The sequence below is a fragment of the Maniola jurtina genome, chromosome 5 (genome assembly GCF_905333055.1).
Source record: "Maniola jurtina chromosome 5, ilManJurt1.1, whole genome shotgun sequence".
NCBI classification, from domain to species: domain Eukaryota; kingdom Metazoa; phylum Arthropoda; class Insecta; order Lepidoptera; family Nymphalidae; genus Maniola; species Maniola jurtina.
The window spans coordinates 6,597,518-6,623,112 of NC_060033.1; the positions used below are offsets into that span (position 1 = coordinate 6,597,518).

General features: G+C 37.7%; 2 protein-coding genes across 6 annotated transcripts in view; one reads left to right on the plus strand and one right to left on the minus strand.

Annotated features, from left to right (window-relative positions):
* Nucleotides 1–4,489, minus strand: part of LOC123865415 (nuclear factor of activated T-cells 5) — a 121,964-nt gene extending 117,475 nt beyond the window's left edge. For 4 of the 5 annotated variants that reach the window (XM_045906421.1, XM_045906419.1, XM_045906420.1 and 1 more), the window contains exon 1: nt 3,898–4,489. In XM_045906421.1, the coding sequence (XP_045762377.1) occupies nt 3,898–3,969 (72 nt within the window). In that variant the 5' untranslated portion in view covers nt 3,970–4,489. The remainder of the gene's footprint in view (nt 1–3,897) is intronic. The other variant, XM_045906418.1, reaches the window with a different exon arrangement.
* A 1,882-nt stretch (nt 4,490–6,371) lies between these two features.
* Nucleotides 6,372–25,430, plus strand: LOC123865414 (structural maintenance of chromosomes protein 5). The gene is made up of 20 exons (XM_045906416.1): nt 6,372–6,564; nt 7,363–7,504; nt 8,034–8,222; nt 9,187–9,407; nt 10,163–10,409; nt 11,043–11,250; nt 11,577–11,724; nt 13,118–13,259; nt 13,431–13,627; nt 16,206–16,369; nt 16,799–16,928; nt 17,230–17,365; nt 17,709–17,915; nt 18,434–18,517; nt 19,382–19,603; nt 20,304–20,413; nt 20,590–20,707; nt 21,251–21,411; nt 21,935–22,052; nt 22,716–25,430. The coding sequence occupies exons 1-20, from the start codon at nt 6,494–6,496 to the stop codon at nt 22,845–22,847; spliced, it is 3,147 nt and encodes a 1,048-aa protein (XP_045762372.1). The 5' UTR covers nt 6,372–6,493; the 3' UTR covers nt 22,848–25,430.
* Nucleotides 25,431–25,595: the final 165 nt, after the last annotated feature.

Consider the following 25,595-nt stretch of genomic DNA (forward strand, 5'->3'; position numbering starts at 1 on the left):
AGACGTAATGCGTGCAGTTATGTCTACGGATTCACGCGCGTCACTACGCACATGTCACGTGTACGTGCTGCATACGCAATTGGTGTGAATTGGCCTTAATTCTTGACATATCATTAGTCTTATTACAGAGGTACATGTAGCTTGCATGAAATAAGTAAATATTTTACAATAATTTCAGATTATTTCAGTCACTCGGCGGGCAATGGAGAAAGATATGCTTGGATTTTCTCTAGATGATCAAATCAGAAATGGGTAAATCCGTAGAAGAACCACAGTAACCGACAGCGCAGTGGGTTGCAGTTCAGCTGAAACCAATGGACCGGGCACATAGTTCTAAAAACTGGTAGATCTTGGGGCCCCAAAATGTGCTAGAATGGCAAACTCGCGCCGGAAAACGCAGCGTTTAAAGACCAAGGAGGTCTTAGATGACTTTATAAGACCAACGACATCAAACGAGTCGGAAGGAGAATTCAGACGGCGCAAGATCTCTGCGTGTGGAAATTCCTACAAGAGACCTATATCCAGCGGACGTCTACCGGCTAATAATGATGATGAGTGTAGGATTACGAACTACTGGTGTAGGATCTGTAAGACAAGGGCCTGAATGGCATACGCCAACGCCATACTGCAGAGCGCGAAACCAACTGCGCACGACTGCAGCAGCGATATTTTCTATAATAAATAGGTATACTACTTAACTAATTATGCTGATTGTTATACCTTTTGTTACGGAGAGTTATTAGAAGAAATAGCTAGATTAGCAGGCGTTATAGCTAGTGTAAAGGCAACTTTATTTTTGCACTTGATTGCACTAACTGTAATGTCGGCTTTTATGTCACCAGCCCGTTCTCGGTACCGTTAAAAAAGGGCATAAGCTTCGAACATGATATCCGATACGTAGTTAGTGTGGTACACGAACTAGGTACCTCCTGCATTATACGCCGATGAGCTTATCATTCATTATACAGGATACACTATCTTTTTTCATATTTAAATGAAGTGCTCACTGGCTACCGGAACGAGTCAAAGAGGCTTGCAATTTTCGACATATAGGTACCTACTTACCGATATATTATGTATTTAATACAGGTTAGTATTTATTAAGTTAGGAAAGACAAAAGGGCAAGTATGGTGCGCGCAAAATAAGTAGTCTGAAGTTGCAAATTAGCGATTTGACTAAGTCAGACGGAGGATTAAATAAATACGTACAAGTTCAGTTGAAATCTGCTTTTTTGGGATTCCGTACCTACCTCAAAAGGAAAATTATTATTTATTTAATATTTAGAAGCTAATGAGACACTACAAACATAAGAGACTTGGTAATATCTAAATCTCAATGATTTTTTTCAACTCTAATACACAACTATTTCAAAATTTTGCATCCCAAAAAATGATCTGAAACCAAACAAACAATTTTAGTAGGTATGTACCTTTCTAAGGTATATAATTAAAGTACTTACTTGTATGCTATATTTTAATAATAACTACCTTCTTACGTACGATCTACTAAGTATGATATTGAAAATAATAAAGCCAGGTACGCAAAATAAAATTGCTATGTAATCATAATACATTCCTTTTACGTGAAGAAATAGACCGTGACGCGACACCTGCAGTCTTCGTAATAGTTACTTCGTTAGTTTTTTATGCCGTCTAAAGACTTGTCCACATTAAAACCACAAACGCACAAAATGCGCGATGGAATCTGTGCGGCAAAACTTCACACTGGATGCTTGTATAATGTAATAATACTAACTTACCAACTCTGGCTTCACTCAAGTTAAATTTTTAAAAATTGGTAAGTGAAGTAATATCCAAAAATCCTAACACTACAAGTCAGGCTTATTTCGATTACTTCGATATTGCTAAAAGCTAGCTCAGCTAGCTTGAAAAATGATGGACTTCATTCATTATTATTCATTTACCCTTAAGGGTGTTACCAAAAATTATACAACACATATTTCTTAATTTTTAAGGGAAGCCTAGTGAAATACCAATTTTCATGGATTTAAATATTTAACTTGAAAAATTGCTGACCTTCATACAAACTTTCATTTCCTATTTAACCTTCTTAAGGGTGGAATTACCAAAAATACTTTATTTGCGACTGCATATGCTATAAGAGAAAATTTTGCAGTGCCTGACAGAATCCAGGTTTTCCATGCATAACTATACTTAAATACTTTAAGTCATAATTATCAGGTAAAATGCTCTACATTATATTGCAGACCCCTTTCCATTAATGAAATAATGGCCTATCAATAATAGTGCAGTGCAGAGCTCACAGATCATTCTGCATACTTAATATAACTCCAAATAAAACAATTTAAACTCTTGAGTTTTACAATTATTATATTATTAAATGATAACAGGCTGGGATTTTGTCTGCGTGGATATAGGTTTTTATCCTGCAGGAACTCTTTGATTTTCCTGGATAAAAGTAGCCTACGGCTAAGTCAATGTATAAACTATCCCCATTTCAAATTTCTCCATTTCAAATTTCAGCTAAATCCATCCAGTAGTTTTTGTGTGAAAGAGTAACAAACATAATTATGTGTGTATGTACACACAGACACACACACACACAAGCTTTCAACTTTATAATATTAAGTGTGAAGTGTGATTATACTTACCTACAATGTTACTCATGTTAGTGGTAACCATGGCTGATGATTTGACATGTTCTCCATAGAAAAGTAGAACTTATTTTCTGAATAAAAATAACTTCATGTGCTAGAATCTCTGCAGATGTGTTGTGAAGTTAGGTACATATTTACTTATCCATACTAATATTATAAATGCGAAAGTGTGTCTGTCTGTCTGCTACGTTTTCACGGCCCAACTGCTAAACCAATTTTAATGAAATTTGGTTGACTTGGGATACATCCCGGGGAAGGACATAGGCTACTTTTTATCCTGGAAAATCATAGAATTCCTACAGGATTAAAAAAAAAAAAACCACGCGGGCAAAGCCGCGGTCATCTCCTAGTCTTGTGATACATACATTCACATTAATGTTTAGATGCATTGGGTACCTAGAGTGTTGATTAACAGATAGTGCTGTGTTGAATTCCATTAAACAGTTGATACATTATGCAGTAAGTATATCTTGAATGCATACTTATTTTTACCTAGCTTGAGAAGGATGATTAGTTACCTACATAAATAGGTAAATGGTTTTTATATTTGTTTTGTTTTTCAGTTCATGAGGAATATTTTTCTCCAAAGGAAATAAAGCGAATACTTAATTTTATGTTCTAAAGATAGAATAAAAGTATAGGTTCAGTCATTAACACTGGGTTCCAACTCCTCAATCTAGATGCTATAATCCCCACCAAAATCAAAACTCAAAATTTATTTCATGTAGCATAACTTAATGTCTCTTATACCACTTCGGAAAATAGATTCCACTGAGAAGAGCCAGCAATAAAATAGCAGGACTCTTTCCAAATCAAAAAATTTACAGCAGACAATACTTAATAGGTAAGTTAATATCAATGTAATAATTTACTACACTATTTATGGGCAACTGCAAGGGTGACTGGTTGCTTTTAGGAATTGTAAGTATAACCCAAACCAACCAAACTGTCCATCTAAACCGTGAGCAATAAGGATCCGCTGTTTGTGAATAGTATAGGGAAAAAGTTTGGTTTCCATCACCTCAATTTCAATTGTGCAGAAAAAAATTCTAATGTAAAGCGGATTATGAATTAAGTTTTTCTAAAAAAACTAAACACCTACATTCATATCCAACACAGTTTAGTGGCACAGACTTTAAAAGGGAGAACAATATTTTAAGTAGTCCCCTCTATAGAAAATAGTTTAGGAAATGTGGACCAGCAAGTCGCCTGTAAGGACATAACTAGTTACTTCTACTAAAAAAAACTAAACACCTACCTTCATATCCGACACAATCTGCTGGTATAAATTCCACAAGGGAGAGCAATCTTTTTCAGTAGTTCCCTCCATTGTCAAAATAAACACTATACCGACACAAAAACACGATCAAGCACAGAGAATCACATTGCACAGCGTTTCGTGTGCGCCATAATGATAATACAGCATCTGTTGCATTTTTGAGATGTTAACAACAAATTATTATATTTAGCACTCATATAATTACTACCCACATTTCACTTTTTATTAAATACAAGACACAGTGCTAGGTTTTAAACTAACAAATCAATATTTATAAACACGAACGAATATCCTCCATTGAGATGGTAAACGCGAAGATATTAAGACTATGTTCTTGACAAATTTTACGTGAATACGCACCAGCAGAAAAAAGAAATATTTATCTGAATTAATTTAGTTATTTATCAATGTAAAGAAAGCTATTTTTAACACGTTTTCATACATAAAACACGGTCAAAAATTACTTTAATTCAAACACGCAAAACAAGCAACGAGCGATAAAACAAGCGCTGACAACTGGCCGGAATGAATTTTGTTCATTTTTAATTTTCTGTGTTGTGAACATAGTGAATGTGTTGCGTTCAGACTTCAGTTCACAGATTAGGTATTAGTTATTCAGTTCATTTCATTCACTCAGACTCACTGACCTTTATTGAAACAAGTAGGTACACTGGACTTGTTTTTGTAGCAACTTGATTGTCACCATTTTGGACGTTTGCACTCATTAACCCCCGACCACACCCCCGACCTAAAAAGATGGGTGTCGTAAGTTTAACATATGTTTATCTGTGTGTTTATGTATCTGTCTGTAGCATCGTAGCTCCTAAACGAATGAACTGATTTTAATTTTTTTTTTTTGTTTGAAAGGTGGCTTGATCGAAAGTGTTCTTAGCTAATTATAAGCCAAAAAAAATCGGTTTAGCCGTTTGAAAGTTATTAGAAGTTTTGTGTCAGGGGTTTTAAAATTTTTCAATTGAAAATATGTTAGAGCTTCGCAGTGAGCTTTTTATATATTGTGAAACCGATGTTTTTATTGTTGTTTCTTTATACAATTGTCTCTTCCAAAAGTATGTAGGTACTGTAGAGCGGGGATTCTTATTGTTTTAGCCAAAATATATACCTACCCAGCTTATGCCTTCTTGGCATTTGAACTCAATTTATTATAAAAAAAATATATACCTACCCAGCTTATGCCTTCTTGGCATTTGAACTCAATTTCTATCGCTACAGTCAGTGCAAGAGTAAATTCAGTTGTTCGTAGCGTGCGTGACGTTCAAAGATGTCGTAGGGACTTCAAATCCAATGCGGTGTCATTCCGGGCCAGATATCCTCAGTGAAGCGAGTGAACAGCACTGACGAGAAGCAGCTTCCTTGTGGTGTCTTCTGTTCCTGAGGAAGAATCGGATGGCCCTGAAAATTTGGGGAGGCGTTGATGTGGTGGTGATCTTGTAGAGCAATCCGCTATACCACACACGATCAAAATAAAAATGCTTTCTCCATGTCCAGGAAGACTGCCGCTACCTTTTCCTTCTTATTCATGGCCGTCGTGAATCGTGATTTATTGTAGAGAGCAGTATATTCTTTGATTGTGTTTAAAATAAATGTTGCACCCTGGCTAGCTGGTGCGCATTTTGTATGGTACCTACACCTTATCTAGCGTAATAATTGTACGCAAACTGTCAAATATCGCGGCTTTAGCGACTTGAGTGTAGAGCAGAATTTGTATCTATGCCGTCTATGGTGAATGGTGATGGGTCGATGATTTTGACTTTGACAGTTTGTTGCTGACTTTTTTGAATTTTGAACTGATAATTTGAACTATTTTTTGAGGATGTTCGATGTTGCAAAGACATCGATAATAGCATCGATGTTGACATCGACAGCCCTACATTAACACTCGATGTTTATTTAAAATTGAAATTCATACTATCGTGAAGAGTTCAACTATTCAAATTCCAAATCACCTGGCAGTGCAGTTCACAATGTGCAGCCTATCCATCGAACACACGAGACCTGAAGAGTTTTCCCACTGCAGTAGTTACCTAAAATCGAATATCAATTTGCTCATAACTAGTCTACCGATTGATCGTATGATAAGGCACATTTTACAAAAAAAATATATATTAGGTAATGTTAAATGTAAGCTAGAGTGGAGTTAGGTAGTATTTGGTAATCAAGCTGACCTTTCTTATTTTCTATTGTAGATTGATCACCGATCATCAGTGTCACAACTTCCAATTATTATGTAACTAATAGTGTTATCAATATTATGATGTTTGATAATACATTGTTTTTAGCCAACTTCCAAAAAGGAGGTGGTTCTCAATTCAGCCAGTTTTTGTTTGTTTGACATATTGCATTATCGATGTGTAGACATCAATTTTTTAACTTATCGACGATCATCGAACATCCCTACTTTTGACATATGACACTTGTATGAGTATATTATATGAGGGCGGTTAATTGGTGGTTAATTGTTTGTAAAAACGTTTGTTTTTCTTTATATTTCTTTCTTGTAATCAAGCATGTTTTAACATGTTTCGTTGTTTATTCAATTAATTTACTTGTTTATAAAATGTCGGAGGTAATAAACCCTGGCGGCATCAGAGCTGGTTGTATATACCGGATTTCCCTACAAAACTTTGTGTAAGTTACAATATTTTACGCGCCATATAAATTATGTCGATCTTATAGATAAAAGTCAATAGGATAGTATTCAAGGACGTAACCAGCTACCACTTCAGCATAAATATGTCTACAACAATATAATAAATGATAAATTGGCTGACTCATAATAATTAAGTCAGGTCATAGAGTAGGAGTCAGGTTTTCGAAGCTTAGCATTCCAAGGCCCGAGTTTCGATGCTTCATCGAAAAAAAAGTTGTGATCAAATAATGTGTTTGATTTGAATGTTTGTTGTGCATAACTATCTAAATGTTCAAGTCTGATAAGTATGAAATAAAACAAATCAGTTACAAAATTTCCTTATTAAACTTTATTTTGAGGACCTGGTAAAATTAATTACTTAGTAACATTTTTCTCCTTAATTTTTTTGCTGTTTTTCATGAAATAAATTGAATAAGTTTTACTTTATTTCATATGTACAATTTATGAATATTGTGCTGCATATGTAACCGCTGAAAAAGCTCGGCTTTTTCCTATAAATATGAAAACCAAAATACAGTTATGCTCACGACAACTCTGGTTTTACAAAGAAATCCTTCCAATATCTGGGGTTAATCCTATAAGCAAAATTCCAGAGCTCAAGCCCTTTGCGGAATGGTTCACGCAAACGTAGGCCAAAGTTATCGTGTCACACCACATTACATTGAATTCGCATGTCCCCTGCATATTGGTCGCTTTGAATCGCCTACGTAAGACATCGCTTTACATATAACTATTTGGTTAATGCATAGCTCAACTTTTATTTTGTATTTTTACAGAACTTTTAAGCAAGTGACACTGTTTCCTGGCAAATCGTTAAACTTAATAATTGGGCCCAATGGTACAGGAAAATCTACATTTCTGAACGCAATTATTTTGGGCTTAGGAGGAAGCCTTGGTGCCATCGGAAGAGCTGATAAGGTAATCATCATCTTCAACCAGTAGACGTCCACTGCTGAACACAAGTCTCTTGTAGGGCACTGTCTGACTGAGACGGCAATGGTGGCGCGTCCAAGCGAGCCACCAACAAAATGTATATAGCTCGATGGAGTGCACTCCACTTGGTATCTTCTCAATTGCGCAACCAATCTGATAGCAGTGCCTGGGATCACCCAGTGGTGGCGCAACCACTAATATGTACGATTTGGCGTCTCACCCACTCAACTCAACCGGTTGTGCTGCCAGGGATGCCGCTCCTGTGAAGTAATTGTTTTCATTATAATATGATTGTCTTTAGTTAGAAAGTGGCATGATATGTCTTTTGGTTGTCATTGTCAAAATGTCCTTTGATGCCCATTTTGTAACTGGAGACCCTGCTCTGAAGTTTCTCGATTGATGAAGACACCACAGGGGCGCGATCGTTGGCGCCACCATGGAGTTCTAGTGAGTTATTGACCTTAGGGACTTCCACAACCCATATATCCTTGTAGAATTTTATTTATTTTTTCAGCTAGCAGCATATGTGAAAACTGGAAGCAGTGAGTCGAGAATTGATATTGAATTGTATCAAAAGCCAATGCAGAAAAATGTCATTATTACAATGATTATTAACAAAAAAAATTCTACCACTTGGTATATCAACAACAATACTGTGGACAAAAAGAGAGTTCTGGAGTTAATTGCAAGTCTACACATACAGGTTAAGAGCTAGTTTATTTAATTTAAAACAGTTGCTTGGGAGGCGAATCACATCACACTATCACACTAATATCACATCACATCACATTATAATATTATAAAGGCGAAATTTTGTGTGTATGTATGTGTGTGTGTATGTTTGTTAGTCCTTCACGCAAAAACTACTAGACGGGTTTGGTTGAAATTTAGAATGGAGATAGATAATATCTCGGATTAGCACATAGGCTACTCTTTATCCCGCAAAATCAAAGAGTTCCCACAGGATTATGAAAAACCTAAATCCACGTGGACGAAGTCATTAGCTAGTAAGTAAAAATTTTCTGTTGGGAATTTAACTCCTTATTCTTTATTTATTTGCATTCATATCTTACATCTCTCTACTCTACACTAATACCATGAGGTACAGTTTGTAAGCCCTAAGTTCGGATGCACGGAATAATCTAAACTAATAATCCGATTTTGAAATTTCTTTCACAAGTAGATAGCTACCTTATTCCCATGTGCTACAGGTCATACATTATTTTGGACTAGAAAAAGCTAGTCTAACTTAGGGCGGGAAGGCCTAGTTACAAAGGGTGTATCAATCAATGGTTCTACATAAGCAATGGACAAATAAATGGCCAATTTTTGAGGTGCAAATTTGGACTTTCGTGCCTCGGCACGTTTCGTAACATTTCATAGTAATTAATGCATGCGTCAGTGTGCGAGAAAGATCACACTGAAATATTTCACGCTGTGTTAAGGCCGGCACTAGGCTTCCTAAATTGAATCCAAGCAATTCGCCACCTATATTTACTATAGTAGGCATTTACTATTAAGTAGTAATAGTGGCGCGGGAAAAGGCCAGGTCGAGCTGTGGACGCATACCGCTTGATAGGAATCGAAACGCTTGTCATTCACAATCGCCGCGTTTTGGCTCGATCCGGCACATCTCATTAGGTCAACTTTTATGCTTTTCCAATTAGGTGGAAAACTTATGCCAGTTTCTTCCCCAAGACAAAGTACATGACTTCGCGCAAAAGAATCCTCAAGAGCGCTTGCGCGACACCCTCGCCACTGTGGGGTCGCCAGGCAGCGTGGAGCAGCTGGCCCAGCTGAAGGACCTCCGAGCTGAGCAGAAGGACATCGGCACCAGGCTACAAAACAATGAAAAGGAACTGCATGAACTTGAAAGAAGAAACAATACGTAATTTATATTTTATTTCATTTCAAAAACTAAATTGATGTTTTGTATCCATTAAGCCGCGATTCCATTATGCAAATGACTTGTATACAAGTTGCAAGTTGCATGCTATTTGTATAGTGGAAACCATCAGCTTGCAAACAAGTTGCAACTAGGATGCAATTAGCTTTAAACTTGTACACACAACACTCAAGTCAAGCTTTTTTGTTGCCAATTCAAATCACTTGCACATAAGTGTGACGTCATACTTGCATGCAAGACATGCCTAATAGAATCGCGGCTTAAAGTGCTTGATAGCTTGTTTGACTACTGCACATTCCTCAATAAGCTAACTTAGAGCAAAATACAAAGGCGACTTACTTAAATTAAGACAAAAATATATAAATAATTATTCATTTGGAATCAATAATTATTTTCCAGTGATTATTATTAGGTAACTAAAAGTCATAATATTCACGAATTAGGAGTATAATCACTACCCAGTACCCATACTATAAATGCGAAAGTGTTTATGTTTATTGGTCTGTTCTTCAATCAAGTGACAATGGGGCTATGGATTGATGTGATTTTTTGAATGGATATAGTTAAAGTGGAGAGTGACATAAATAACTCATATCACATACAAATCTATCCCGGAAAATTAGTGTGCCCAAAAAATTCAATCCACGCGAACGAACTCGCGGGCATGAGCTAGTAAAATTTACTATTACGTAAATTTAATACTAAATTTTACGTAATACTATTTGTTTTATTTTCAGACTTAAAAGGGATATTGAAGCAATGAAGCAAAGAAAGGAAATGGAAAAGGAAGTACAAATTTGTGAAGTGAAAAAGCTGTGGCTTGAATTCCTAGAGCTTAGAGAAAAGATTAGGGAATATAATCAGGACTATAAGAAGCAAGAACGTAGGAAAAATAATATAGATAAAATTATGGCACCACTCCAAAATGAGTTGGAAAATAGTAAAAGAGAAGTTAATACATTTGAACAAAGGTGGCAAGCTGTTGTAAGTACCTATATACCTATAGTATAATTTGTATATGTAAATATAACTTCCGTTCCCTGGCGGCCAGGTATTTCAATCCCGGGATTGGGCTAAAAATTTGTTGAAAAAAAAACGAATTGACAATAGGTATAGTGCGTTTCATTGAATAGTACCTATGGCGTTATGTTGGCTCCCCTGTCTGTCCAAGTCATTGGCACCATATTTGCATAAGAAGACACAGATTTTGTTTATTTTCATTTGATTTTCCTGAATGAATGAAATGAAAATCAAAAGAAAATAAACAAAATCTGCGTCTTCTCATGCCAATATGGTGCCAATGACCACCCAACAGACAGGGGAGCCAACATAACGCCATAGGTACTATTCGATGAAACAACTATACTGGCAAAAACAGCAAGTGTCTTATGAGAGGTAAATAAGGGAGAAAATTTACATGACAGAAAGAGAGGTCATAAAATAGGTTGCAGCTTTACTTTATTAGTCGTAACAAGAGCCGCTATTTATTTAAACTTGAAGGTATTATTATAGATTTTATGCTACAATTTCAATCTGCCAAAAATCTAGAGTGATTTTCATTTCTGCATATCTAACTGATTTAAAGCTTACATAACTTCTTCGTTTACTCTATTTCAGAATTCGCAGATCCATAATTTAAAAGAACAGGTAACAGAAACTATCAACTCAGTCAGAAACCAAGTATGCGAACTTGAGCATATTGAATCTGCCTTCACAAAAAAAATGCAAAGGTATAAAAATAGAAAAAAAGAATTAATTGAAGAGAAATCAAAGTTGGACAAGTTGAACATGGACAAAGCGGCGTTTGAGGAAAGTCTTGGAAATAGTAAGAATGATTGTCATAAATTAAAAAAAAACAACCTTTTTTTTGTGAAGAAAATCCATCATTTAAAATAATCATTAAATGTCACTTGCTTTGACGGTTAAGGAAATCATCGCAAGGAAGCCTACATACTTGAGAGTTCTCCATAATGTTCTCAAAGGTGTGTAAACTCTGCCAATCCGCATTGGGCCAGCGTGGCAAAGTATGGCCTAAACCTTAATCATTCTGAGAGGAGACCCTTGCTAGTAGTGGGAAAGCGATGGATTGATTATGACGATTAATGCATTTGGTTGTATTATTATAATAACTTGCTATCATAATGTTTTCAGAAAACGATTTACAACAAGATCTTAACACAACTCTGAAAAGTATAAGTAAAACATCTGCTGCTTGCAATCACTTGAAAAGCCTTAAACATGAGGCGCAACACGAGATCGACAACAACATCATGCCGCGAATGCGACAATACCAGAACAAGTATACCTTTTTTTTAAATTCAGATACAAATTAGTTACTGCAATGTCACCTGGTGGTAAGTGATGATGCAGGCTAACCTGGAAGGGGTATGGCAGTTCTTATTAAACCCATACTGCTTTCTAAATCGCTTGGCGGCACGGCTTTGCCGGTAGGGTGGTAACTAGTCAAGGCCGAGGCCTCCCACCAGACCAGACTGGTTTAGAGATTATAAAATTCCAAACCCCTGCCGGGGATCAAACCCGGGACCTCTCACTAATAAGACCACAGCGCTTACCACAGCGTCAGGGAGGCTGATAAAATCTAACTATTTATAATTTTTATGATAGTGTTTTTTACCTACACTTCAAGGAAATTTCTAATATTTTTTTTAAATACATATCAAAAAGTGCAGAATCTGCAGGATTCGCATCTGAAATTCTGCGGGTTCCGCAATTTTTCAGGTGTATTTTAAAAATATTTACGTATAACGCTAGTCTAAGCCATTCTGCTATTATAAATTCAAAAACGTGTCTGTTTGTCTGGTCTGTTTGTTACTTTTTAACAGCTCAGCCGCTGAATCGATGCCCAGGTTCAGTGGTTCTGTAAAATGTTTATTATTGGCTAAAATACATTGTTGTATAGTTTATTTTTTATCCCAGAGATTAAAATGACAGCTGGGACTTCGTCTGTGTTGGTGCACGCTGGCGGGCGTGCTCTGCCTTTTTGGAGTGTTTGTTTTTAACTGACTGGAAAGCGCTCTCATGGGGTGCCGTGCGTGTGTCGGCGAGCGCCGGCACAGACGGGGTCCAAAAATGTATAGTAACTTGTTACAAATAACTACAAACTTGACATTGGCTAATCTTTGTAAAGCCAGACGAGAAAAAAAAATGACAACTAGAAATGTTAAAGTTAAAAATAATGATACTAGCTGCTCGATTATGGTAGAATGACAACTGCAATGTCACGATCGCAATCACGTTTGATTGGTCGACACTCGTTCACTATTGTCATTAGAAGAGTACCATAAAATTCAGCCAATCACAACAGTTGAGATCAACAATACAAGGGACCTTTGGTATCACATCACACCAATATTATAAAGGAGAAAGTTTGTATGTGTGTGTGTGTGTGTGTGTGTGTGTATATGTTTGTTACTCCTTCACGCAAAAACTACTGGACGGATTGGGCTGAAATTTAGAATGGAGATAGATTATACCCTGTATTAGCACATAGGCTACTTTTCATCCCGGAAAATCAAAGAGTTCCCGCGGGAATTTTAAAATCTACAACCATGCGTACGAAGTCGCGGGCATCAGCTAGTATTTTAATATGATGAAGCAATGTCATTGCTTAAAAAATTTTGCATACTTTTATTTAGGGTACTACAAACGCTTATAGTGATTGTCTGTTACAGAATTCGTAATTTGGAGGATGTGAATGAGAAACGGCTCAGAGCGTTAGAGAACTACAGCCAGGACACGTTTAACGCTGTGATGTGGCTCAGAGAGAATAGAAACATGTTCGAACAGGCTGTGCATGAGCCTATGATGCTCCAAGTAAGTTGATGATTTGTTTATAATTTATAGCACCAGCTTTTTAGGGCTTTTCTATCCTTCTTCACACACACACACACACACACACACACATACACTTCTCCACAAGTCTCCATTAGAATTGGCAGAAGTGTAAGTAAACACTATTCAAATTATGAAAATTGTGTTGAACAGATAAACTTCACGGACCCGAAGTACGCGCGGTACTTGGAGGCCACGGTGTCTGCGAGAGACTTAATCGCGTTCACATTCGAGTCCACCAGTGATATGAACCTGTTCTTGCGAAGCGTGCGCGCTAAAGACATGCGCCTCGTCAACGCCGTGCAGAGCAAAGGCGCGCCGGAACAATCCGATGATATCAGACGCTTGAGGTGAGTAGAACTCCCTCCCTCATCCTCCCCCTCCTCCTCCTCCTCCTTCTGTTGCAACAGGAGGGGGAGGAGGACAAAAGAAGACTACCCACATACTCACCGTATAAACCGCAATACGACGTAGATTAAGTTCGCAGTGGCAACGGTGTCCGCGAGATATTTTATTGCGTTCACGTTCGAGCGACATAAACCTTTTTGCGGAAGGTGGGGACCTTCCCTGCTGGAAAAGGACCTGGACAAAGATTAATTTTTAATGGAATGTGCTGTTGTAAAATAAAGTAAAACATAGGGGACATAGGAGTGTGCCCTAGGACTTTTTGACCTGGTTCACCTTTCTTCTATCATACTGCAAGGGATCGTCAAGGTCTGCTCTCGTATGTAGTCGAAATTCCTCGTCATAACCAATGTTATGACGGGGTGTCTCGGCGGCAGAGAAACAAACTCGAAGTCAAATTAACACCCCGTTTATTTAGTGTTCTTTGTTCATACAGTCGACTTAGTTACTTGGATTATACCGAGCGCGGACCCTAGTGAAGGGTTTAGAGAGCCGGAGTCTCTTCTTCAATCTTTTCCGAGGTCTAACCGGCAGGCAAAAACCGGGTCCGAAGTTAGAGCGGATCGGATTGAAGAGTCGAAACTGTCTTATTGTCGCCAAATGCAACGTTTTATAGGCCCCATACTGCTGATTGATGATTTATTATTTGTGTCAATTTGGTAATAGCAAGTCAGCAATATGCGGCCTAGGCTAGGGTTATAACACCTCCCCCCTTAAACGGAACATCCGGGAACAAAAACGGATGTGAGTATAATCCAAGTTTACAAAAATTTAACACACAGAAATAGAAAACATTTAGAAAAATAAAACATGAAGATTACTTAGAAACTAGAAGCATAAACAAAATAACTTATAAATAGTACATCGAGTACTTTGAGTAAACTATGCTTATTTAAACTAAGGTACTATTTGGAAGTAACAATGATAGGACATAAAAATAAAAATAGAGATGACGGGAGTTTTTACATTATTTCGAAATTTCTTCTTGGTGAATCTGTGCTATGAGGGTTGGTATCCTTAGTATCGTAATCGGAGTTTGTCCTTTCTATAGAATTTTCACAAGTTTTCGTTTTGGATTTAGCTATACAAGTGTTGACGATTTTTATACAACAAGATGTACTACTATCTCTATGTTGATTCAATTTATTACAGCAAAAACACTTACATAATTTATATGAGAAATAAGAAAATACCGAAACTGATATATACTGAATATAGTAGTCATTATACTGAAATAGTAACTATATCTAATATGATAAATATAGGTTTATATCTGACAATTTAATAGAGGTTAGGTATGGCATAGCGTCAACACATTATCATCTACCTTAGCTTTAGAACAATGATCATCTTCAATAATATTAAAATTCTGATGTGGAACATGATTACAGTTGAAACATAGATTTTGAAACATAGAATGAGTTGAAGTATCTTATGGTAAGCTTTTTAGTGCTTTGTCTTTAAAAAAAATTTAAAACAGTTTTTTCAAATAATTATTAATGACTTCATTGCGATGTAATATCAAAATTTAATTTTCTTTTAATGTTATTATTATTTATAGTAAGTAATAACGAGTTCATTAAAACGGTACAGTATTATATACCTACTAAAAATACTATTTATGGAAACATGTAGGTATACAACTACACGTCTAAGATTGCAAATGAAATAGGTAATATCGTAAATTTACATTTTCAGCAATAAAATAATGGCTTTATTATTATTATGGTAGACTTTACAATACTTAGATAGGCTTTTGAATACCTGTTGAAATGTACAAATAAATATAACACATAACGTTAAGTTACAATATAACCTTGCGACATTTGATTAAAATATATCCATCTACATAGGATATTAAGTATTAGTAGTATATTACATTTTTGCTTGATAACTTTTTTATAATTACAAGAGTCAGCGATACTTTACACATGTTCAGTTAATAAGGTCACTTCACAAATTGGATTTCCGACACTGGATTGTATATTTCTTGGTTTACACGAATAATTGTTATTGTTTATCACATTACACACACTTAAGTCTTGTAGCGCTGAATATATTAATTTATTTCGTGTTATTGCCAATAATTTTACGGGTGGATTAATCAATACAAAAGTAGTAAAAAGTATATGATATTTAAGTTGGTTATCTATTGAATTAATATTTTTTACATGTTTATTATTACGATTAATTTATTTCTTTTTAAATGTAGAGGTAGGTTTGAAATGGCATTATTAAGACTTTAATTCATTGTAAATTTGCATTGGACTTAGCGATCGACGGACACGGACGAAGCGATCTGCCGCCTCGTTTCTAATTCGAACGCCCTCATGGATTCATATAGAATGTCCTTCAGGCGTCAGTTTTCCCCTCCACTTTTAATATTCCTGCAACTCAAGGTGAATTCGCATCTTCTAGGTAAGCGCGCTCCATCTTAGACTGCATCATCACTTGCCGGCAGGTTGATTGCAGCCAAGCGCTAGTCTAAATTTAAAAAAAAACTAATCTACGTTTGTGTAACAGTTACCTCGGCTTCCAAACGTACCTGGTCGACACCATAACGGCTCCGGACGCAATACTGCGATACTTGTGCAAGCAATATAAGATACACAGGATACCTATAGGCAACCAGCACACTTACGACAACAGTGACAAGGTGCCTCAGAACATTACAAAGTTCTTCACGGGTAAGTACATAGCACGCGCTTTGCTTCAACAAGTAAAGCTCAAATCAAAGTAAAATGGACCTATACACAGTTGTTTTAAGGTTCAAATTCATATCCCAACCGGAAATATCGTATAATTATAATCGGTATTGCTAAAAAACCGGCCAGTTTCATTCCTAAAAATTAGAGTGCTCGTAGGATTTAAAAAAACCTAAATCCGTACGGACAAAACCGTGGGATCATCTAGTAATCCTTACTAATTTCAAATGCGAAAGTGTCTGCTGTTATAGTCTGCCACCTTTTCACGGTCCATCCGTTTAACTAATTTTGATGAGGTACAGACTAGTTTACATCCCAGGGAAGGACGTAGGCTACTTTTTGTCCCAGAAAATGGGAGAGTTAAACCTTAACCGGACATCATCTAGTAATGATATATTGTATTTTTTGCAGAAAACCACTTATTTTCAATTCGCGTATCGGCATACAGCGGGGCTAAATCTAGCTCTACTAGAGAAATTACTCCCGCTAGGCTTTTGGCTAACACTATCGACCTCGAACAAATCAACAGTTTGAAAAATGAGTGAGTATCAACTAAGATCATCCATACTAAAAGTTCCAATAACTCTGTCTGTCTGTCTGTTACCTTTTCACGGCTCAACCGCTGAACCGATCGTTAAATCAAGCACAGATCTAGAAGGCAGACATAGGACTTTTATCCCGAAAAATCTAATTTTGTAGATTTTAGCTACATTTAGCGTTGTGGAAATAAAATCGTTAGTAGGATAAAAGTTCAAAACGGACAAATCGTAAGACGTGACAGTTGACACATAGAGCAAATATGGCGAGTGCGTTCTCAAAATGTATGCAGTATACTTTTTTAGATTGGCTAACTTAGAAGACATGGAGTCCACAAAGGGTTCAGAGATACAAAAGATAGACAGCAAATTGAGCAGGTTAGAAGATGACCTCAAAAAGCTATGCAGTACTAGAAAACAAATTGAAGAATGGCTTAAAAAGGTATGATACCATCTGCATCAAACTTTTATTTATTTTAGGGTTTCGTACCTCAAAAGGAAAAAGGAATCCTTATACTATAAGTCTTATAGGATCACTTTGTTATCCGTCTGTCTGTGTCTGTCTTTCGTGTCTGTCAAGAATCCTATGGAGTACTTCCCGTTGACCTAGAATCATGTTTGGCAGGTAAGTACTTAGGTCTTATAGCACAAGTAAAGGATAAAATCCGAAAACCGTGAATTTGTGCTTAAATCACAAAAAAATGATATTTTGGTGGGCGAGTCCAACTCGCACTTAACCGATAATTTGTATTTGATGACAATTTTGAAAAAAAAAAATATTACAGATAACATCAAATTCCCGTGATATCAATTTGCAAATCGAAAAAATCAACGATTTGAGTAACGAATGCACGTTCAACATCGACGCCGAGCGGGCGGCGTGCAAAAAGAAACGCAAGGACTGCGTTATCAAACAGCGCAAGTTGCATCAGGAACTGTATGGCATTGTGAAGGGGTTGCAGAAAAAAATGATGAATAAGGAACTGTACTCGGTAAGGACATTCTGAAACCTCTTCATCATGATGCATCAACCCATAGACGTCCTCTGCTAGATATAGGTCCCTTGTAGGGATTTCCTCTCGCCGCGGTCTTGTGCCGCCTGAATCCAGCGGCTCCCTGCGACTCGCCTGACGTCCTTGTGGGGGTCTTCCAACGCTGCGCTTTCGGGTGCGAGGTCATTCCAGCCGCTTGGGACTCCAAACGTTGCCACTTCAGCTTCGCCACTCGCTGAGCTTCATCGGTTAAAACCTTTATAGGTAGGTAAGCTGGGGCAAATCGCGGAAAATCGTTTTTCCGCTCTGTTGACGCAGAATTTCAGCAACTTAATGTTACCGAAATTAACTGTTATTCCTGTAACTCGTCGTAGAATCAGAGAGAATTCCAAATCAAATTCGTGCCAAAGCTTATTTAGCTTCAATCCTACGAGGGATTTTAAAATTGTTTCTATTGAACTTGTTTTCACGGATATCATTTCCACAAAGATATCTTATTAATTGTAATATTTTTATAGGTTAAATTAAAAATCAGCAGAGAAGCGATAGTGGATAAGGAGGCTCAACTAAGAGAACGTTTAATGGAATGTCGTGAGATGGAGGTAAGCACGTATCTGTTATTTTTACGCTTATAAACCAAGGTAGATGAAAAAGCCTAGTGGTTAGAACTTCCTAATCGGAAGTCGGGGGTTCGATCCCAAGCAGCACTTCTAACTTTTCAGTCATTTGCGTTTTAAGTAATTAAATATCACTTGCTTAAACGGTGAAAGAAAACATCGTGAGGAAACCTGCATGCCTGAGAGTTCTCCATGTACTCAAAGGTGCGTGAAGTCTGCCAATCCGCATTGGGCCAGCGTCGCAGACTATGGCCTTAACCTTTCTCACTCTAAGAGACCCATGCTCAGTAGTGGGCCAGCAATGGGTTGATCATGTCAAACAAAGGTTGATACTCGTTGGATTTGTCTTGATGAATAGTTGGTAGAGAAACGTAGTGTATTAAGGTCTTGATGTTGGAGAAGGAAGGTGGTGGGTAAAAGAATGGTACCATACATATTTTACAAGCCAAGAGTGATTCAAATTCTTATTTACACTTGTTACAAGTATACATACATGATACCTTACATAAAAATTGTAGTGCTCGAGTCCGAAGCCTTTACAGCACAGAGTGCAAAAAAATAATAATAAACTAGCCGATGCCTGCGACTTCGCCCGCGTGGATTTAAGTTTTTTGAAATCCCGTGGGAACTCTTTGATTTTCCGGGATAAAAAGTAGCCTATGTGCTAATCCAGGATATTATCTATCTCCATTATAAATTTCAGCCAAATCCGTCCAGTAGTTTTTGCGTGAAGGAGTAACAAACATACACACACACACATACAAACTTTCACCTTTATAATATTAGTGTGACGTACTTGTTAGTCTATCATTATCTATAGATTTGTAACCACTTCAATGCTTCTTATAGGAAATATTGCAAAGAATTCAAAATGTACTACATTCCGCGTCGGCCTCCGCTAAACAAAAGCAGACGGAAATAAAACAGTGTTGCAACAACAAGCTGCCGAATGAAGCTGGCTTTCCCAATAAGGAGACGTTCGACTCGCTGCCGTCTGATCTGCAGGCGATAGACGAGCATTGCTGTGAATTGAGGACCAGGATGGGTCTGTTGGGCTGCGAAGATGAGCAGGTTAGATCTTTTTTATTGTTTGATGAATATAGGTAGTGTTGCAACAACAATCTGGGGAATGAAGCCAGCTTTCCAAATAAGGAGACGTTCGACTCGCTACCATCTGACTCGCAGGCGATAGACGAGCATTGCTGTGAATTGAGGACCAGGATGGGTCTGTTGGGCAGCGAAGATGAGCAGGTTAGATCTTTTTTATTGTTTGATGAATATAGGTAGTGTTGCAACAACAATCTGGGGAATGAAGCCAGCTTTCCAAATAAGGAGACGTTCGACTCGCTACCATCTGACTCGCAGGCGATAGACGAGCATTGCTGTGAATTGAGGACCAGGATGGGTCTGTTGGGCAGCGAAGATGAGCAGGTTAGATCTTTTGTTGTTTGATGAATATAGGTAGTGTTGCAACAACAATCTGCAGAATGAAGCTAGCTTCTTTCCAAATAAGGAGGTGTTCAGGTGTAAGGAGGACTCGCAGGCGACATTGCTCTGAATTGTGAACCAAGATGGGTCTATTAGGCAGCGAAGATGACCGGTTAGATCTTTGTGTGGGCAGGTACCTCTAAGCTTTGCTTCAAAAGGTATTGCAACATTTCAGGTAAAAAAATTGTTAGAATGCATTTCCGAAAATCGCAACCATTTGTAACGTTACTTGACTAAGCTTAGCCGTCAATAAAAATGGATGAAATATTTTTAAACATTTCAGATAGTCAAAGAATATGAACTACGAGAAAAACAGATCAATAAACTGAAATCGCAGGTGCAAAACTCCGCCCAATATAGAAAAGAACTTGAGGACAAATTGAACAAAATAAAGTGAGTTTAATATAATATTATATTTATAGTTCTTCCCGTATATTATTGTTACATGTTTTTTTTTACGAATAACTTGTATCTGAAGAAAAATAAATTAGTTATTGAAGAAAATAAGAATAAGAATAAAATAAGAAACCAAAAAAACGTCTTAATAATATTATGTTATTTTATTCTAGATCACAATGGCTGCCGAAATTGGAAAAATTAATTCAAAAAATCAACGTAAATTTTGCTGACATGTTCGAGAGATTACATTGTGCCGGGGAGGTGCAACTCGTGAAGAAAGGTGGCGAGGTAAGGTTTTTTTTACTATAATATGTACCCCACTTCTTTCAGCATTTAAATATAAAGGCCGGAAATCTTGAACTTTAGGCGTAGAGGGTTTATTAAAAAAACCGACCAAGTGCGAGTCAGAGTCCCACACTGAGGGTTCCGTATTCGGGTGTATTTTTTCGACGTTTTGCACGATAAATCAAAAATAAATAAAAATCTGTTTTAGAAGGTAAAGCCCTTTCATATGATACCCCACTTGGTATTTGAAAATTATTACTTTGATTTAAACACATTTAAATTAATTTTAATGATGTAACCAAAAATTCACGGTTTTCGGATTTATTCCTTTACTTGTGCTATAAGACCTACTTGGCCAAATTTCATTATTCTAGGTCAACGGGAAGTACCCTATAGGCTTCTTGACACGGATCTCAGCGGGGCTTGGGTCCTCTTAGCTGTACCTGCGCAGACTGCAGTGTCAATTTCAGATTGGACTAGGCACTTATTTTGCGATAACTACGTGGAGACTGGAAAGCTATAGTCTTTTATGTTAAAACTCCACAGGAAGACTTCGACCAGTACGGCATCGACATCCTCGTGAAGTTCCGTGCAGAAGAGCAGCTGTCGCCGCTGACGCGCCACCAGCAGTCGGGCGGCGAGCGCGCGCTCACCACGGCCGTCTATCTGATGGCGTTGCAGGCGCTGACGTCCGACGTGCCCTTCAGGTGACCATCTACACGTACTCCGACCAGTGCGGCATCGACATCTTCGTGATTGTCAGACGTTCGCACAATTCAATTGACGACAGAATTTCCCTTCTCAAAATTCTTATTTAATTAACTTTTTTTATAAATTCTGTCCCTTTCCCGGCAAGTTAATGTTTAAGGCTCCGTGCAAACGTGTCAATGATCACAGCCACCAGTGGTTGTTGCGCGCCACGTCCCTCGGTACCACGCAAACGAAGGTGTTTGTCGGCCGCCACTAGTGGTCGGTGGCCGCTACAATTTGTAACACTCTCCTGTTGTAAGTGGCGAGCGGCCGCCGTCGGTCGCACGTCGCGGACACAGTTACGACTTACGAGTGTCCGGGCGTGTCGCAGATACTGAGTCTCGAGTGAACGCCGCTCACTACTCGTGTGCTGCAATTCCGTACAAAGCGTGTTAAAAATAATGTACATTGCATATTTAACGTAAAGGTGAAAAGTGAAATTCCGAGCAGAGAAGTGACGTTTGTTCTGTTCCGCGGCAGATGCGTGGACGAGATCAACCAAGGCATGGACGCGGTGAACGAGCGCCGTATGCTGGAGATGCTTGTGGAAGTCACCACGCAGGGCGAGGCTTCGCAGTACTTCCTGCTGACCCCTAAGGTTATTTTTTCATAGTTTAGAGTTTAAGTGTAAGCAGCACAAAAAGTGATAGTCATGTGATATCAAGTATGAAAGTGTATGGAACGTGTGTAAAGCATGAGTGGTGTGTGTGTGGGGGGAGTTGTGTGGAACCCGGCGCGTGTATAGAGCATTGTGCGGAGCGTTTCTGGTATGTGTGTGGTGCATATGTGGAGCGTTTATAGTGCGTGTGTGGAGTGTGTGAAGCGTGTATGTAGTGTTTGTGATGCGTGTGTAGAATGTGTGAGATGGTGCGTATTTAGCGTATGTAGAATGTGTGTGGTGGTGCGTGTGGAGCATATTGTGTGGTGCGCGTAAAAAGTGGCTATGTGGAGCGTGTGAAGCGTGTATGTGGCGTTTGCGGTGCATGTGGTGGTGCATGTTTGGTGCGTGTGGGGTTCGTGTGTGGTGCGCGTATGGTGCCATCTTTGATTTTCTAGGGTACGAAGTAGGCTACCAGTTCGTTCGGCAACTTGCAGTACGGAGGTGAAGAGAGGTTCAGATCCTGAGCAGACTCTCCGAAATATGTCCTGTAAAGCACCGTTAAGCCGACAACCTTGTTTGAATATTCTCGCTGTATTTCTCTGTAAATCAAATTATTATATTATTATAGTGTTTTAAAACCCCTATTTTATTTGGTTACAGCTCCTACCGAACCTGCAGTACAATGAGAACGTTACGGTTCACACAATCATGAACGGAAAGCACATAATGAACTACAACGATTGGCGATATGACAAATTCCTCCAGAACGCTCGCCGTTACAGACCGGCGTGACTTAGGGTTTCACTTCTTACGTTCTTCTCTATACAATTGATTATTTTAACTGATTTTGACGCTGATTATTTTATATTTTACACCCTACCGGCAAAGCCGTACCGCGAAACGATTAGTTCCAATACGATGCCGCGTAGAAACCGATCAGGGGTATGGGAACAATGAAATTGCCATACCCCTTCCAAGTTAGCTCGCTTCCATCTTAGACTGCATCCTCACTTACCACCAAGTGAGATCGCAGTCAAGATGTATCGAAATCAAAAAATCAATGCCCGAGACTTCGTTCATGTAAATTTAGGTTTGTAAAAAGCCTGTGGGAACTTTTTGGTTTCAGGGATACAAAGTAGCCTATGTTCACTTCCGGGATGCAATCTATCTCTGTAAAATTCAGAATAGGTTTAACAAATGGGCGTTTAAATGCTGTGGGAACTTTTTGAAGTCCTTACATAGACTACATACTTACTTTTAATCTTTTCTTTACCACTTACTTTTTATCACCTTTCCTTAAAACAGGTTACACGGATGAACCATAACAGAGAGACACTTTCGCATTTATAATATTAGTATGGATTGCCTGATGATATCTAACAACAAGCAACATAGTGTAATTTTATTTGTTTTGAAAGGAACCTTGAAAATTGCTCTACATCTCTATAGAGAATTTTGAGCAACTTTGTTACTTACTTTTTTTAACTATTCGACGACAATATCGATCGACGATCTAACCTATCGAAATATTTTATTTAAAATCTATTTTTTTAGCCGTCTTAAAAGGTTGAACAAATGGCAAAAACTAATCGCCGAAACGCGAAAGCGACTTGTTTGCTTTTTAATTCAACTAAGAAAAAATAGATTTGTATTCATGATTGTTAAAAATTTTCAGAATATTATAATTATAAGATAGATGTAATTTTAGGATATACATATTTTGTAAAATAACTGGCCAAGAACATAGCGCTCGCTATGCTAAGTTTTTTTGATTTGATTTATGTATGTAATTATTAAAGTTGCCAAAAATTTTGTAAACGTGTTTGGTTAGTATAGTCAAAAATGCGAAATATCATCACCGAAATTTAATACTAACGCTTCGTGTTTATTATTCGAGCACAAACATTGGGTATCACCTATACTTCTCAACACACGCGGCATTTTTGCGAGTGTAGCGAGCGCTTAGTTCTGGCCGTATCAGTACCTGTGATGCTGTGAAAGACCTGTTTTTAACCTAACTAATTTTATAGTTAATTATTTATTAGGTATCGCCCTACAATGTTATACCCGCTATATGACTCATGTAAGATAATGCCAAAAACTTCGCGTATATCCATAATTAAGCTATTACAGCTGTGCGAACTGAGTCATAAATCATTACGATCATAGGGTTGTAAGAATGCTGAAGAACTTGTCATCGATAAAGGGATGCCATTACGGAGGTAAGCTGGGATGGTGTAACTGCCGATACATATCTTTTTGGTCGTCAGGTATTCCATTCCATCAGCCACTGTATGCGTCCACTGCTGGACATAGGCCTTTCCAAGAGCGTGCCACCAAAGACTGTCCTCCGCCTTCCTCCTCCACCCGCTTCCCGCGACCTTTAGGTCATTGGTCCAGCGGGCTAGAGGTCGACCCACACTGCGCTTACCGGTACGCAGTCTCCACTCTAGAACACATTTGCCCCATCAGATATTGTGGTAGAAAAACACTTTGCCTCGTGAAAATGGGTGTATTGCAATACCAAAGTTTTTCACAAGAGAGAAAGTAAAACAGGAAATTGCGGCTAGGGTTGCCCGCGCTATAATGTTGTATGTATTATAAAAATAGTATAAGTTTTGTAGTCTAGTGTTGCTGTGGTGAAATTAAGGATGTGCCTTTGCAGGAAGCATAACCTCTCCCTCGCTCTTTATAACTAATTGTTCCATAACAAACTCTATTTTACTGTTATACCTACATAAAACCAGAGCATCAGGTTCCAGTCCCATAAGGTTTATAAGTGCGAGCGAGAGGTCCGATCTAGATGACTCAGTTCGCAGGTTTGTACTGTGTAATGGCTCAACCAACTATATATAGTTAATGCCCGTGACTTTGTCCGCGTAGCTTCGAAAACCCCGTAGGAACAAGATGCAATGCATTTCTATGCCTTTCGTCAAGGTGTAACAGACAGACACACTTTTGCATTAATAATATTATTACTACTTAGTAATAATATTACTAAGTATATTATATTGATTTCATTATGTAATCAATATTCATGCAGTTCTTTTCTACAGGAAATATTATAGTGAAGGTACTGTACTATTTCAAGCCATATCAATTAACTTTAGTTTAAGTTTTGTACAGAATCATTATGTACCAATGAATAAAACTAGCTCTCTTGTACCATTTGACCATAATATCATGGTATCAAAAGTACTTTTTTTTTAAATTAATTTAAGTTTTATGTTTAAGTCGCATTCAACGCGTCACAACGTGGTTCGACGTATTGGTTTGTTATTTTTAAATTATTTTTCAAAAATACTTGTTTGTTTCTTTAGAAAAAAAAAAATTGGTTATAAAAGTACTTGTTAATGCTGCATTTGCCCACGTGGTTTAAAATAAGTTTAATTAGATGACACTGTAAATAAATACTCTTATGTTCATAATTCCTTTTATTACCCAATCCATACTTACACCTAAAATGATAGTCACAGCTCCTGCTTCTTACAATATTATGTAGTAATGCGGGTCTTCTCCGTTTGGTCGGAACGACCAAGC